This window comes from Electrona antarctica (assembly GCF_951216825.1).
Source record: "Electrona antarctica genome assembly, chromosome: 17".
In the NCBI taxonomy this organism is placed as follows: Eukaryota; Metazoa; Chordata; class Actinopteri; order Myctophiformes; family Myctophidae; genus Electrona; species Electrona antarctica.
This window is the reverse complement of record NC_136798.1, coordinates 31,866,330-31,879,862: the sequence shown is the minus strand read 5'-3', so window position 1 is coordinate 31,879,862 and position 13,533 is coordinate 31,866,330. Positions and strand designations below refer to the sequence as shown.

At 43.3% G+C, this 13,533-nt stretch overlaps 1 protein-coding gene across 3 annotated transcripts in view; it reads left to right on the top strand.

The window, feature by feature from the left end:
• The window catches only part of LOC306940377 (MAM domain-containing glycosylphosphatidylinositol anchor protein 2), a 388,778-nt gene that overhangs the window by 179,015 nt on the left and 196,230 nt on the right, over positions 1 to 13,533 (top strand). For all 3 annotated transcript variants that reach the window (XM_079525427.1, XM_079525425.1, XM_079525426.1), the window contains exon 4: positions 12,403 to 12,599. In XM_079525427.1, the coding sequence (XP_079381553.1) occupies positions 12,403 to 12,599 (197 nt within the window). The remainder of the gene's footprint in view (positions 1 to 12,402; positions 12,600 to 13,533) is intronic.

The window sequence follows — 13,533 nt, the reverse complement described above, 5'->3', positions numbered from 1 at the left end:
GAGCCATGCATTAGATTAACACCACAGACACACTCAAGGTGTGTGTGTGTGTGTGTGTGTGTGTGCGTGTATGCATGCGTGCGTCCACGCGTGTGTTTTTGTGCAGGGGTTTGTGTGGGTGTGTGCGTGCACGCGTGTGTGTGAGCATGTGTGTGTGTGTGTGTGTGTCTGTGTGTGTTTGTGCATACATGAAAGGCGGGAGCAGAGGTTTGATGTGATAATGAAGCACCTTCCTTACTTCTTCAGTGTCCTTCTCTTTTATCCCGACTCCTCTCCTCTCCATTTTGTCCAACAGATGTAAGGCTAGGGCCGATACAGTGCATATATCCATCCCACCTGGGAATGCTCCGCTTCCCTCTCATCTGTTACCTGCATGGGAGACCAAAATCAACACATCATAATTCCTTTATTGGCTCACAGAGACGACTGTTTTCATTTCCTCCTCTTTCCAATCAAAGCCTTCTCGTACTCAGACGTGTGGTTTGATATTAGAGTATTGGCAGACATGCATAATACAGTACTGTATGTCTATGCAGTATATGGAATGGACAATAGCAATATAACTGCAAGTATGCCCAAATATGTTCACACTTTCCTCGCCATTTGCGTGAATCCGTGTACGAGGTGAAATAATTAATGAATCATGGCGGGGAAAGAATTTTAACTAGAGGTCGGAACACTACTCGGCCCTCACATCTAGAGTTCATCACAACTATGTGGCACTGCCGATCCGACCAAAATGCCCATACGCTTATATCCGTCAGACCATGCCCCTTTTATGCCCACCATATATGGACCTGAACGATTTGACTGCGCCTGAGGCCACCATGACGACGCATTGAGACGTGGTCCGCTCCTGGAGGTCCCTGAAAATATCTTTTGAGGTGGGCGTCCGCAGACAAATACATATCAGTTTGGGGGAGGTAGTGAAAATAACAATATGTGTCTTGTCTGTTATTGTCAACCCGTAAAATAAAAACTAAAATGAAATGCAAAGGCTTTACAAACCATTGTGTCCAACACTGTTGCTTTTCAGGATTCAAATAAAAGCGACAAAAATAGCAGATCCGCAAGCTCAAAATGTGGCGCGAACTGCTATTTTTGATGCTTTTGTGTGACGCTGTGGTATGAGGGAGTATAGGGAGCTCTATTAGAATGATGGAGAACAGAGGTTTCTGCCCGACAGCGGTGAATTACAAACCCTATAAATCTGCGTCCCGTTCTGCACGCGGCCCCGCGCTCGCCACCGATCACCTCCCGGGGCGTGGGGGGAGGGGTGGGGGGGATTGGGGGGCTTTTCACGATCACCCGAGTGTGACTTCAGGAGGTAATTGCCACAAGAGCGACATACGATAGCAACATCCTTGCGGGGAGGAGGACTCTTGCTGATGGCGGAGGTGGAATTTTGTTTGAAATTCATCAAATTTTAATCCAGCCTCGTACATTTCCATATTTCCATATTTATCTTGGCACACTCCTTCAAGAGTACCCACCCCCCTGCATATAATTATGACCCCATTAATAGTTCAAACCCGTCCTCATACTTATTGTAGCACACACACGCACGCACGCACGCACGCACGCACACACGTCCATACAATGCACGAATGTCTATTTCATTCTCTGCTGGGCTTAACACACACGCGCAGACACACGCTCGCACACACACACACACACACACACACACACACACACACACACACACACACACACACACACACACACACACACACACACACACACACACACACACACACACACACACACACACACACACACACACACACACACACACACACACACACCTCCTATCTATAACAGTGCCTGTTGTACACTTTGTCACCGCTCTCAACAAAACAGGTGCGGTGACAACCCCCAATCAGCCCTGCAGGGCATTCAGAGGTATACGTGTAGCAGGGTAGATAGGGCTGTCAGTGAATCAGTCCGCTTTCTGCCACCGCTGCTAAATTGACTGTTTGAATAGCAGATAGAGAGACTCTGAGACACACAGAGAGAGGGGGAGGGGGGGGGGGGGGCACTGTGTAGAGATAAGACACAAGATTTATACACCCTTCCTTCCTTCCTTCCTTCCTTCCTTCCTTCCTACTTTGTGGTATACAGCGATGTCTGTACTTACTGTTGGCCTAAGTAAAAGTATCATTATCGTTGCTGTCTGGCAGAAACTTATATCTCCAATGTTTTTATCAATTAGCGCCCTACTTGACCATACTACAGTGTCACAAAAAAGCATCAAAAGTAATTTATATGCTCCTTTATCTTGTTTTAATTGTATCTATTGTATCCTTTATTTAATTTTTAAAGTAGGCTACATTGTTGCACTCTGTAGCCTATTTGTTTTTATTCTGTAAAGCACTTTGAATTGCCTTTGTGTACGAAAGGTGCTGTATCAAAAAAAATTGCCTTGCCGTGCTAGATCTGCAAGTTCGAAACGCACCCCACATGAATGTACGTGCTGTGAGCTAGATCTGCCGTTTTTGAGTGGTGCAAACCACTCCAATAACCAGCTTTGTCTGTACCTGTACGTGTACCCGTGTACCTGTGTACCAGGTGTGTACCTGTACATGTAGTGGGGCCATGTACAGGTGAGCATGGCTGCTATGGTTAGTGTGTGACGTCACTGCACCACTCAGTTCATACAGGTGTGATTTTTTAATAGCCAATTGTATAAATGGATAAAGTGGTTAAAACGATTGTGATGCTTTAACTCCTTTAGCCGGGGACCACCCTGGCACCCCCTATAAAGGACCCCACTTTGGCCCCTTTTCCACCAAAATAACTTTGGTTCTAGAACTGTTTCCGTTCTAGATTCTTGGAACCTTGGTGCTTTCACGGAAACGGCCGCCATTTCTCTTGGTTACAGTCCAGGGACCAACTTTTAGGGTTCTGAACCAATCAATTTCCAGTAGAGACACTCTGAACTGGTTCAATACCAGGCGGGGGAGAAAAGAAACAAAGCAACTCTGGTGGAAAAGGGGCCTTCTTTATGAACCAATGAAGTACATGACATGAGTATAATCTACTTATCTTACTACCCCCCCCCCCCCCCCCCCCACGCTTGCCTCTAGAACGAATCAGTGTTATTTACTTACAGGCAATCTGCTCCTTTTAGAATAGCCACACTCAATCGCTCTGTCTTTCCCCCATAGTGTTGTGTCCCCCCCCCCCCCCACCCCCTCTCCTATCCCCAAAGGTAATTGTTCTTACACCTGAGCCACTGTAATGGATCCTGGATGAAGTATTGACCGCCGCTAGATTTTGATTAAGGGGCTGTAGGGCAGAACATGTCTTTAATGAAACTGAGGAATCAGCATTCTTTTGGCTGGTGTGTGCATGTACGTGCGTGCGTGTGGGGAGACATGTCGTTGCCGCCAACCACGTGCACCCTTGATTATGGGTGCACGTGGGGGGGTTGCACCGGTGCGGATTGGAGGAGTCGAATCCCTCCGTTATTAAAATCCACCACTTTGTATCTTTTCATCAGAAGGTAAAATCAGTGGTAGACTTTTCTTTACTTAAAGGAAGACTTCACCCATGCGTAGTAGAACCACTTCCGTTTGTTTACATCTATAACTCTATGGTTTACATTCACCAATGCAGCGTAATTTCGCGGCTTGCTGCATTTAATTCCTAGGATGGGAGGGGCGAGGGGCCACTTGATCATCCTAGGAACTCCAAATATTGCCTATTGCTCTGCCGCAATATAATAAACATACAGTAAGTGACGTGAGCCATGATGTCACACGTTTTGCGGATTCATCGTTTTTCCTGTTTATATGGAGACGGGAGGCGGAGTGTTTTCAAAGATTTCGTTTTCACTTTGTTCCGTTTTCAACCCGCAAAACGTTGTTGTTGTCTAAATGGACCCGTGCAGGACCCCCAAATTGATATGTACTTGGCTGCACTGCAGATTGAAATAGTTTGTACCAGGGACCCCCCCCCCCCCCCCCCCCCATAAGAGAAGATTTATGTAAAAAAAACAAAAACATTTTCGAATATAGCAGATGTACGAGCTTGTACATCTGCAGTATTTAGTTTTTTCTTGTTCTTAAATTAGATTAGCCAATTATTTTTTACACCCTTTCTCCCCAAATTAGTAGTTATGCAAATGAATTCCTCCCCACACATCACGTCTGTGTTGTCAATGCACAATGAAACTATAAGTATACACTATAGAATGCAATGTCTACATAATATCCTATCTAAATGACATATTTTAGGGGTCTTACCACTGTGCCACCCAAGCACAGCATCTGCTATCTTTGAATAGCCAACATAAAAATGGTTAAAATGATTGTTATGCTGTATTATTAAGCAATGGCTAAACCATGTGGTTTGTTACTTTGCTCGCTTGGATAGTTGCTCGTTGACTCTTGTCAGTCAATAAGCCATTCACTCATTCACTGGTTTTCTCACTCAATCATTCAGCCAGTGAGTGGATCGATCTTGTCAGCTGCTGATTCACTAACTCTCTTGATGATGCTCGTAATTACTTTCCACATTTTGTATGCAGGAAAGGTCAGCATAATGTATCAGTTATTCCAGGGGTCTTCAAGGTTTTTCAGGTCAAGGAATCCTTATAGCTGAGAGAGAGAGAGAGAGAGAGAGAGAGATGAATAAGCAGGGACACCCGACCCATATTGTATACAAGTTGTTGTAGAGTAGTGTGTTGCAGATTAAACTTTTTAGATTTCATATTTCATAGACTTGTTTGACAGAACTATCATCAGCGTTGTGTCAATTCATTTTGTTGTTGTTTTAGACGTTTTACCACTTAAACACTCACTACTTGACCTTTTAGCTCTGTAATTGGTTGCTGCTTTTTCCCTCTAGAGTCTTTTTGGTCTGCTATTTTTGGCTAATGTTGAGCAGAATATGCAGGCTAGGGTTCAAGTGGTTAATACAAAAAAGTTTAAATATTTTTTTCTACTGTTTCACTTAACACCTTATTGTCAGGTATAGAGAGTATGCGCATGCTTAAAGTGAATGGCACATCGAGTGGCAAATCGAGTGGCAAAGCAACAGGCAAAGTGAGTTTAACATTGTTTAATGTTGTTTAATGCAATCAGATATGACTTTTCTGTGTGGATGTATGGGCTGTCAAGGCCAGAAAGTAGTTTTTTGCCACTCAGTAGGCGTTCCTGCATAACTTCCTGGTTTGATGATGATGTCACGCGCATACCCTCTATTAATGAATGAATTCTCCCACCACCTCTGGTGTTTTTCAAGTGTTTTTTTACCTTATTTTGTCGACCCACAGGACCCGTGATGTGTCCAGGATGTAAACAAAGGCTGTCTAGAGCGGATTTTGTAATGATCTGGGAAAAGAATCCGAAAAAAATATTTTTTTTTCCAAACGTGATAACGTGGAGCCGAAGCGTCGGCAGGCAACATATTATTTGGATCTGACATGTAGTAGAGTAGAAGTAAAAGTATTGGAAATTGGAAATAATCAAGTAAAGTAAAAATACCTCAGCATTGTACTTAACCCATTCTGACCTGAGATCAGATTCTAAAAATGTCTTCTACATCCTGACAGTTTTCTGAAAAAGCTATGTTTCTATGTCAGTGGTTCTTCGATCTTTCAAAAATAGCAGACCTACAAGCTCGTAGCGCGCCACTCGGTGGCGCGCTATGAGCTTGTAGATCTGCTATTTTTCCAATAGCTAAAGCGTAACATAATGCTAACACCAAAAGGGGTTCCCGCCCAAAATGGGTTAAGTACAGTATAGCCTACTTAAGTAAATGTACTTAGTTTTCACCACTGGGTTTAAGTGGCTGATGTACTTAGTTACTATTTCCACCGCTGATAACTCGCATTTATATCCGCTCCCCTTAAATTGCCCTTTTTTTCCCTCCTGCCGCCACTGAGAGGCCTGATTGCATCTCAGGGACAGATGAAAGGGAAATGACAGGAAAGCGCCCCACAAGTTCTTTGAGCGTGCAAATGGACATAATCTAAAAAGGCGAGCATTAGCATGCCATAAAAGACAGCACAGTCATGATGAATGCCATTTGGCCCAGGCTTAATGTGATAGCATGGGCTAAGATGATTAGCTTTGAATCTGTTTAATCAAGTACGAGTGCTCTCTCTCTCTCTCTCTCTCTCTCTCTAAAAAAAATCGCTTGGTGTCAAAAAATAGGAAACAAAATGAAAAAAGGGAGGGGAAAAAAATAAAAGTCCCTTCAGATCTGCTGGGGAAAATCAATTCCACTAGTGATTAATCACTACAAGAGACCAGTCAAATATAATTTGTTTGACTGACTGACATCAGATAAGTGAATATTAGTGATCCATTCCAAAGCGTATGTTTTGAGTCCTCTTTGAGCGCTGTAGGGAGGCTGGAATGAATGCTCCACGTACTGTACTGGCTCATTGATCTGAGGAGTCAATGTGTCCTTGGGTTACAAGCACACACACATACGCACACACATACACACACACACACACACACACACACACACACACACACACACACACACACACACACACACACACACACACACACAAAATGGGGGGTTGTGTTCAGTATTGAATTATTTTGTCGCTGTCGGCCGGAACCCTCTTATCTCCATATTTTAACTTTTGTGTTGTTTCATTTATTTTTATTTAATTTTGTATTAGTTTTCCGCAACCATCGCACATAGCCTTTCGAGCTTGTAGATTTGCAAATGTAGCTGTTTTTGAATTTTAATCTTGAAAAGTATCACTTTTGGACATATGAGGTTTCACATGCAAACCCCGATCGTCACGTGCCAATAACAAGACTTTCTGAATGTGGCTTGACCGCTGACCTTTCTGGCCAGCCCCTCTAAATGCAATCAAGCGGAAGGTCATGGGGTCATGGGTTATTGTATTTGTGTTGAACACGGCTGTCATTGATCGTCATGGCCTTGTTGATCAGTCTAATAACATCAATACCACAACTAGGGCTCCGCATTCGTGTTCACTGAGGAATGTTTGCCCGTAATATGATGGATTGATCCACATGTACAGTTCATTTAACCCCAACTGTGCAATTGGACACTTTCTGGTCTATTTGTGCACTCTCAATGTTAAAGCTAAGGCAACAGAGCACTTAGACTGCGGGCGTGTGGTCACAAGTGGCAAATAGCTTGCACGGAGCCGGAATTGGAGAGATTACTACTCAAGTACTTCCATTTTCCTCACTCGCAGACGCCTTTGCCCTCTCATTGTAAGAAAAGGTGTATAGCTCACGCTAGTTATCTTTCTCGAGAAAGGTTTATATTTCAATCATAATGCGATCTGAAATCGGATCCAAACCTCGGATGTCTGATCAACACAACAGACCTCATCAAACCCTGTACACTCAAGACACTGCCCCCGCTGCCACCCTTAGATCTCCATATATGGAGCTGACCTGTTCTGACTTGACTTATGTTGATCTGTCCTCATCAAACAATGTATACTCATATGGCCAGTACAGAATTCATTCCATATGTTGATCTGACCCCCCATGCCAAAGCGCCAGCGTCTGCCGTCACCCAGGGCGAGGTTGCTTCAGGGCGCCTTACTGGTTGTGCTAAGGACGTGTATACACATCTAATCAATTAAAACGGGGAAGGTCAGGACGCAAATTCTAATTGGCCGGAATCAGATGATGTATGATGATAAGAGCGCCCCTCACTTCACAGAGTGTGATTTTTTTGTTTCATTTTTTGTGGCAGCCATGTCATTTATTGATGTATTTTTCTTTCTTTGTTTTTGGTAGTCATGGCTGCCAATTCCCACCTGATGTCATGTGAGAGTTCAGACTGAACCAGATCACACTGAATAACTGCTAGCTTGGATAATGTCTTCAGACTAGGACTAAAGTCATTATAAAGGTCATCACTGTATCCTCCAAAGAGGATACGATCTCCCACAATGCAACAGTAGCCAGCAGTCATCCTTAATGGGCATTTTCCCTCCAGTAGAAGGTCTCTGTTGAATTTCCACAGATCATTTAAGTGCCAAGAGTAGTAGCCACCAAATGTGTACAGCTCTCCATTGTAGGTAAAGAATGACAAGAAGCTGTTTTGGAAGAAGCTGTGTAGAAGGTGTGTTCATCAGTAGTTGGACTCTGTGTCAAACACTCTGCACTGTATGCCTCCAAATACAAACATATTTGTCCCAATGATGGTGGCAGAGTGACCTGATGAAGCAGGTGGTGGAGTGCCGCTGGTGTTAATTGACCAGAGAGTTAAAGACCAGCCCATTGTGGCAGTGTCCAACTTGTTGATGTCATTAGTGAATACAGTGGATGCTCCTCCATGGATAAACATGACCTTACCCAACACACAGGCTGAGTGGCCCCGCCTCCCCTCTGGAACATCGGCAGTAACCCTCGAATTAAAACCATGTGTGGGGTCGTCGACATCAAATGCATAAAGCACGTTGCAGTAGCAGAAGTTGTAGTAGTTACGTCCTCCGCAGATGTAGACGGTATCTCCTACCAGCACAGCTGTGTGGCCTTCGCGCCCGCAGGGAACCTCAAGTGGATGTTCTTCTCTTCCGGGTGTCACTGGAGGCAACTTTGTCCAGCGTTGAAGACATGCACATCCATGTGGTCCATGGCGTCCTTTCTACTTCCCCCTCCAAAGCAGTACACTTTGTGTTCCACTGTGACGGCAGCATGATGTCCTTTAAGTCCTGTGACAAGACTCACGCTCCACCTCAACATTTCCACACAAGGCAGAATGAGCTACACAGAGTAACTGTTGTTGCTCTGTAGAGGACTGCAGACGTAACCTCCTCATATATTGGTATTAAGCGGCTACTGACATCATGTTGATGACATCAGCCATGATCATGTCCAAATGGACCTCCGTACACACAGGGGAGGACAGCACTTACTGTAGTTTGTAGTAACTAACTGGCAAGTGGCAATGGTGGAAGTCACCAAGTACTGTACTTAAGTAAACTTTTGAGGTACTTTTTCTTCACTGGAGTATTTCCATTTTTCTGTGCTTTTAATTCAATTCCACTACTTCTCAGAGGAAGATTTTGTACGTTTACTCCACTGTAATTATTTGAAAACTTGCGTTACTAGTTACTTTGTAGTAGGGGTGCACGATTATGAAATTATGACTGATATCCGTTCTCCGACTATTTGCAGGGTCATACTGTATCTGCCGATACTGACCGATTCCGATATTATACAGATGACCACAATGGAAACAAGCCTTAACAGGCTTTGGGCTTGGCCCAAAGCCTGTTAATAAAGTAATCATTCAATCAAAAATCACACCCGTGTGAACTGAGTGGTGTAAGGTCTTATATAGCCTGATCAGCTGTGGTCTGACGTAATGTCTGACGTAATGGAATCACACCCGGTTGAACTGGGTGACCGTAGCAACCATGCTCATTTTTTGGTACGAACAGACGGACAGAGAGACAGACAGACAGACAGACAGACAGACAGACAGACAGACAGACAGACAGACACGTAAACTAACAAAGCCAGTCGTAGGAGTGGTTTACACCACTCAAAAAATAACATATACTCTTCTCCAAATGTCTGTTTCCACAACTGAATGAGATGAGTACACAAATTAATTGTAGAAACATGTAAAGTTTATTTTTACTTAAGATTTTACATCATATTTGATTTGGCTTTTGTTTGACTAGAGGTACTAGACAATTTTGATTTATATTGAACTCATTGATGAATTTTTACAATTTCCTTTTTTTTTGCTGGTGAAAACCAAGCCCCCAGTAAGGCTATCCAACATTGAAGATGCCACTACCTACTTTAATGGAGGTGGACGGACGTTCATGACGTCACGTGCGTAAGCCCGGACCTCAAAATTGAGGTCCGGGGCTAGGCTAGGCTAAACTTCCGCTCGCTCGAGCCATTGAGTTATAATTATACTTCCGGCAGTCTTCCGGGTGCTTCAAAGCGCCACTGAGCAACTTCCACTGAAATGAATGTCAGGGGCGGCGGGGCTAACGCTCCGGTTTCGGTCTCTATCCTTTATAGCTCTATGGTGAAAACCGATTAAATAATTTGAGACTGAAACGATATCCGATATGGCATTTTTATGGCCGATTTGGCCGATTCCGATTATGCTACCGATTATATTGTGCATCCCTACTTTGTAGATTTTGATAATTATTACAAAACACACTAACCACTCCATATTTCGGCCATTTGAAAATAGCAGATTTACAAGCTCAAAATGTGTCACGATGTGACACATTGTAGATCGGCTATTTGCATTGTACATTGGGTATTTTCAAAATATTTTGTATACATTTTGAACTTGTGAAATGGGACATTCTGTACAATGACTAGGCCTACTTTTACTTTAGCTACTTTAAGCATATTTTAATACCAATACTTTTGTACTTTTACCTAAGTATTAATTCTACACTGCAGTATTGATACTTTTTCTTAAGTAGTACTTTTTCCAGCACTCCCAACTGAAAATCATACAAATCCCAATTCACCCTTTGTCAGCCTTCTGATTGGTCCCTGACTGACCAACCAGCAGGCTCTTTCTGCCTTGTTCCGTCCCTGGTTCCGCCCTGTTTATGTTGAATTTGCTAAAACATTATTTTTTGGAAAAAAACTAAAAACAAACATGATATGCCCAGTCACCTTGCTGCACCTGTGATGTTCCTTTTTACTGACAACCAAGTTTAAAATAACAATCGAGTGCACAGAATATCAATATGAAGCAACTGAAAAACATGTTATTTCAATGGTAGTGGATGGAGAGAGAGGATTCTTGTCCAACCACGAAACTGCAACCAATGGGTGCAAAGAGGGGCACAACCACGAGTGGGACTTGACAAAGGGTGAATCCCGCCCGTTCAATCAGGATACTTGGTATGGTCCTTGGCTCAGCCCTCTGCCTCACCCCCAGCTTTTACCACTGAGTGCAGGATGCAGAAGGAAATGGCTAGGTAACTGAAACAAAGACAAACACATGTGCACAGCAATTGTGCATGTTCTTGATAAACAATGCAAACAAACTGGTTTTGTCTTATTTTAATGTTACTGCAAATGCAAAATAGCTAAAGAAATAGTGGCATATGGGTTAGCAAATGGTAGTAGCATGTGTTGTGAGTGTGTGGTAGCCTCAAGGAACTTAGATGCTATAATACTAAAAACGAATAACCCAAGCATTCCGTACAGCTGCAATATTGGTGACGTTGTTTATATAAGACTTTTCGGTTTGCAATGAACTAGGTGTCAAGGGTTGGTATTTCAACTTAGATGCCGATAGTATTTATATCATCTAAGTTGTATTTCAACTTAGATGTAGATAGCATTTATAGCATCTAAGTTGTATTTCAACTTAGATGCAGATATCATTTATAGCATCTAAATTGCTTGCAGTTAAGTGTGTGGTACAGGGGCCATCACCTTGCTGGCTTGTGGTGGACATGTGTGTGTAACTGTAAACATAACAATTTGAGCAGACATTGATATCAGAAACGCAAAAGGCTAGCCCTGATTCCCTGAATGACCATAGCAGGTCTGTAACTCTGAGAGTGTGCAAATTTGGTCCTTGAAAATAAAACACAATTTGCCAATGTGTCATTAGTCAGTATCATACATATTCTGAAGAAAACCTGGAAACTTGACATTCAGTAATTTGGTTTTATGATCAAGTCTTTGCCCCAGACATGTCTGTGTACGGACATATTGATGACCCCTGGTGTGGAGTCTTTTCTAAATGTGTGGCTGTGGTCACGGCCATTACAGTTCTTTAGTTCTTCAAACAGATTTTATCACATTTCTAAGAAAATAATTTGATGACCAGCAGAGTCTGAGGAGAAGTAGGAGACTCAATTGAGTTCCTAATCTTGTGGCGAGCGGCTCCGCCAAATTAAATCAGCGGGAGTTTCAAATGATTTAGAAGCGTTTCCTAAATCTAATGTCCTGCTATGCTATGCATTGAAGGAAGCATGGGGTCAGTGCATTGCCCTCCCCAGGTTGGCAGAGGGAGTGTGGTGCCCAGGATTACATTAGACAATTGACACTGGGTGAAGAAAATGTGTTACAAAACATCGTGGGATAAAAAATAAATTTAGATTTAGCCTTGGTTGTCCCAAACACGACCATTATTTTTCTATACAATAGGTTGCAGAACTCGGCTCCGCCTCGTTCCTGACAGTGTATCACTGTCATGCTAAAACTCACGATAATGCACCCCATCTTGTGTAATTTTGCTTATTTGACCTTGTGTGTGTGTGTGTGTGTGTGTGTGTGTGTGTGTGTGTGTGTGTGTGTGTGTGTGTGTGTGTGTGTGTGTGTGTGTGTGTGTGTGTGTGTGTGTGTGTGTGTGTGTGTGTGTGTGTGTGTGTGTGTGTGTGTGTGTGTGTGTGTGTGTGTGTGTGTGTGTGTGTGTGTGTGTGTGTGTGTGGCACAGACCTGGACGACCCCGTGGTGACGGTGCACCAGAGCATCGGCGAGGCCAAGGAGCAGTTCTACTACGAGCGTACGGTGTTCCTGCGCTGCGTGGCCAACTCCAACCCTCCGGTGCGCTACAGCTGGCACCGCGGCCGCGAGGTGCTGTCACAGGGCTCCGACAAGGGCGTGGAGATCTACGAGCCCTTCTTCACACAGGTAGGTCCAGAACTTGGATTATACACAGTGGTTTTCAACCTTTTTTCATATGGCAAAATTATTAGCCCATTATTTGTTCAGCATTTGAGCCACGGACCACCATTTGATGAGATTCAGCCTCTCACACCCAAGACTAATATTTTGTTATCGTTGGATAAGATTTGGTCCACAATTCCATGCTGTATTGATGTTGGTACCAACGGAGAGATAACAGGCAAATGTTGATCAGAATAACAATTATTTAACTCTTGAGAGCGTAACATTTAATCAAATGTCCATTTGGTTTCATATTACACGCTCGAGAGGTAAAGATCTATAAGGGTCCATTTGGTTACCAGCTCTGCATCATTTAGCTGGAGACCACCTGGAACCCCCTCAAGGACCACTGGTGGTCCCCGGAACACTGGTTGAAAACCACTGGATTATACAACAGGTCGTTTCGAGGAAGCAATCTGATCTGAAGCCATCTAGCCGTGCTTCAAACGAGCATGATGGAACACCTAATCAAAACATGAAAGTCGGCTGGGTTGCTAGGCTTGCGATTTTTCTTGGAACATTTTTGGTCGTAGTGGCTAGATATGTCAGTAAAATATACGAATGTCTTAGTTGTAATAGAATTGAGTTGGCGTGTTTTTGTTAAACTAATTCACTTCGGCACTGCCTACGGAACTCACCTATCTGCTCGTTCCTGCAGCAATGCAAGTATGACATTAATGATGGTAAAGCACACCCTCTCGTGTAATATTGCTTAATTTGATTACAGTTTCCATTTGGGAAAATTTAACCCGTCGTCTCTGTCGGGCGGAAACCTCATTATGTCCAAAAACCGTTGCTTTTCAGGATTCAAATTCAAAAACGGCAAAAGTAGCAGATCTACAAGCTCAAAACGTTGTGAGCTTGTGGATCAGTAATTTTTGACAAATTATATTATTAA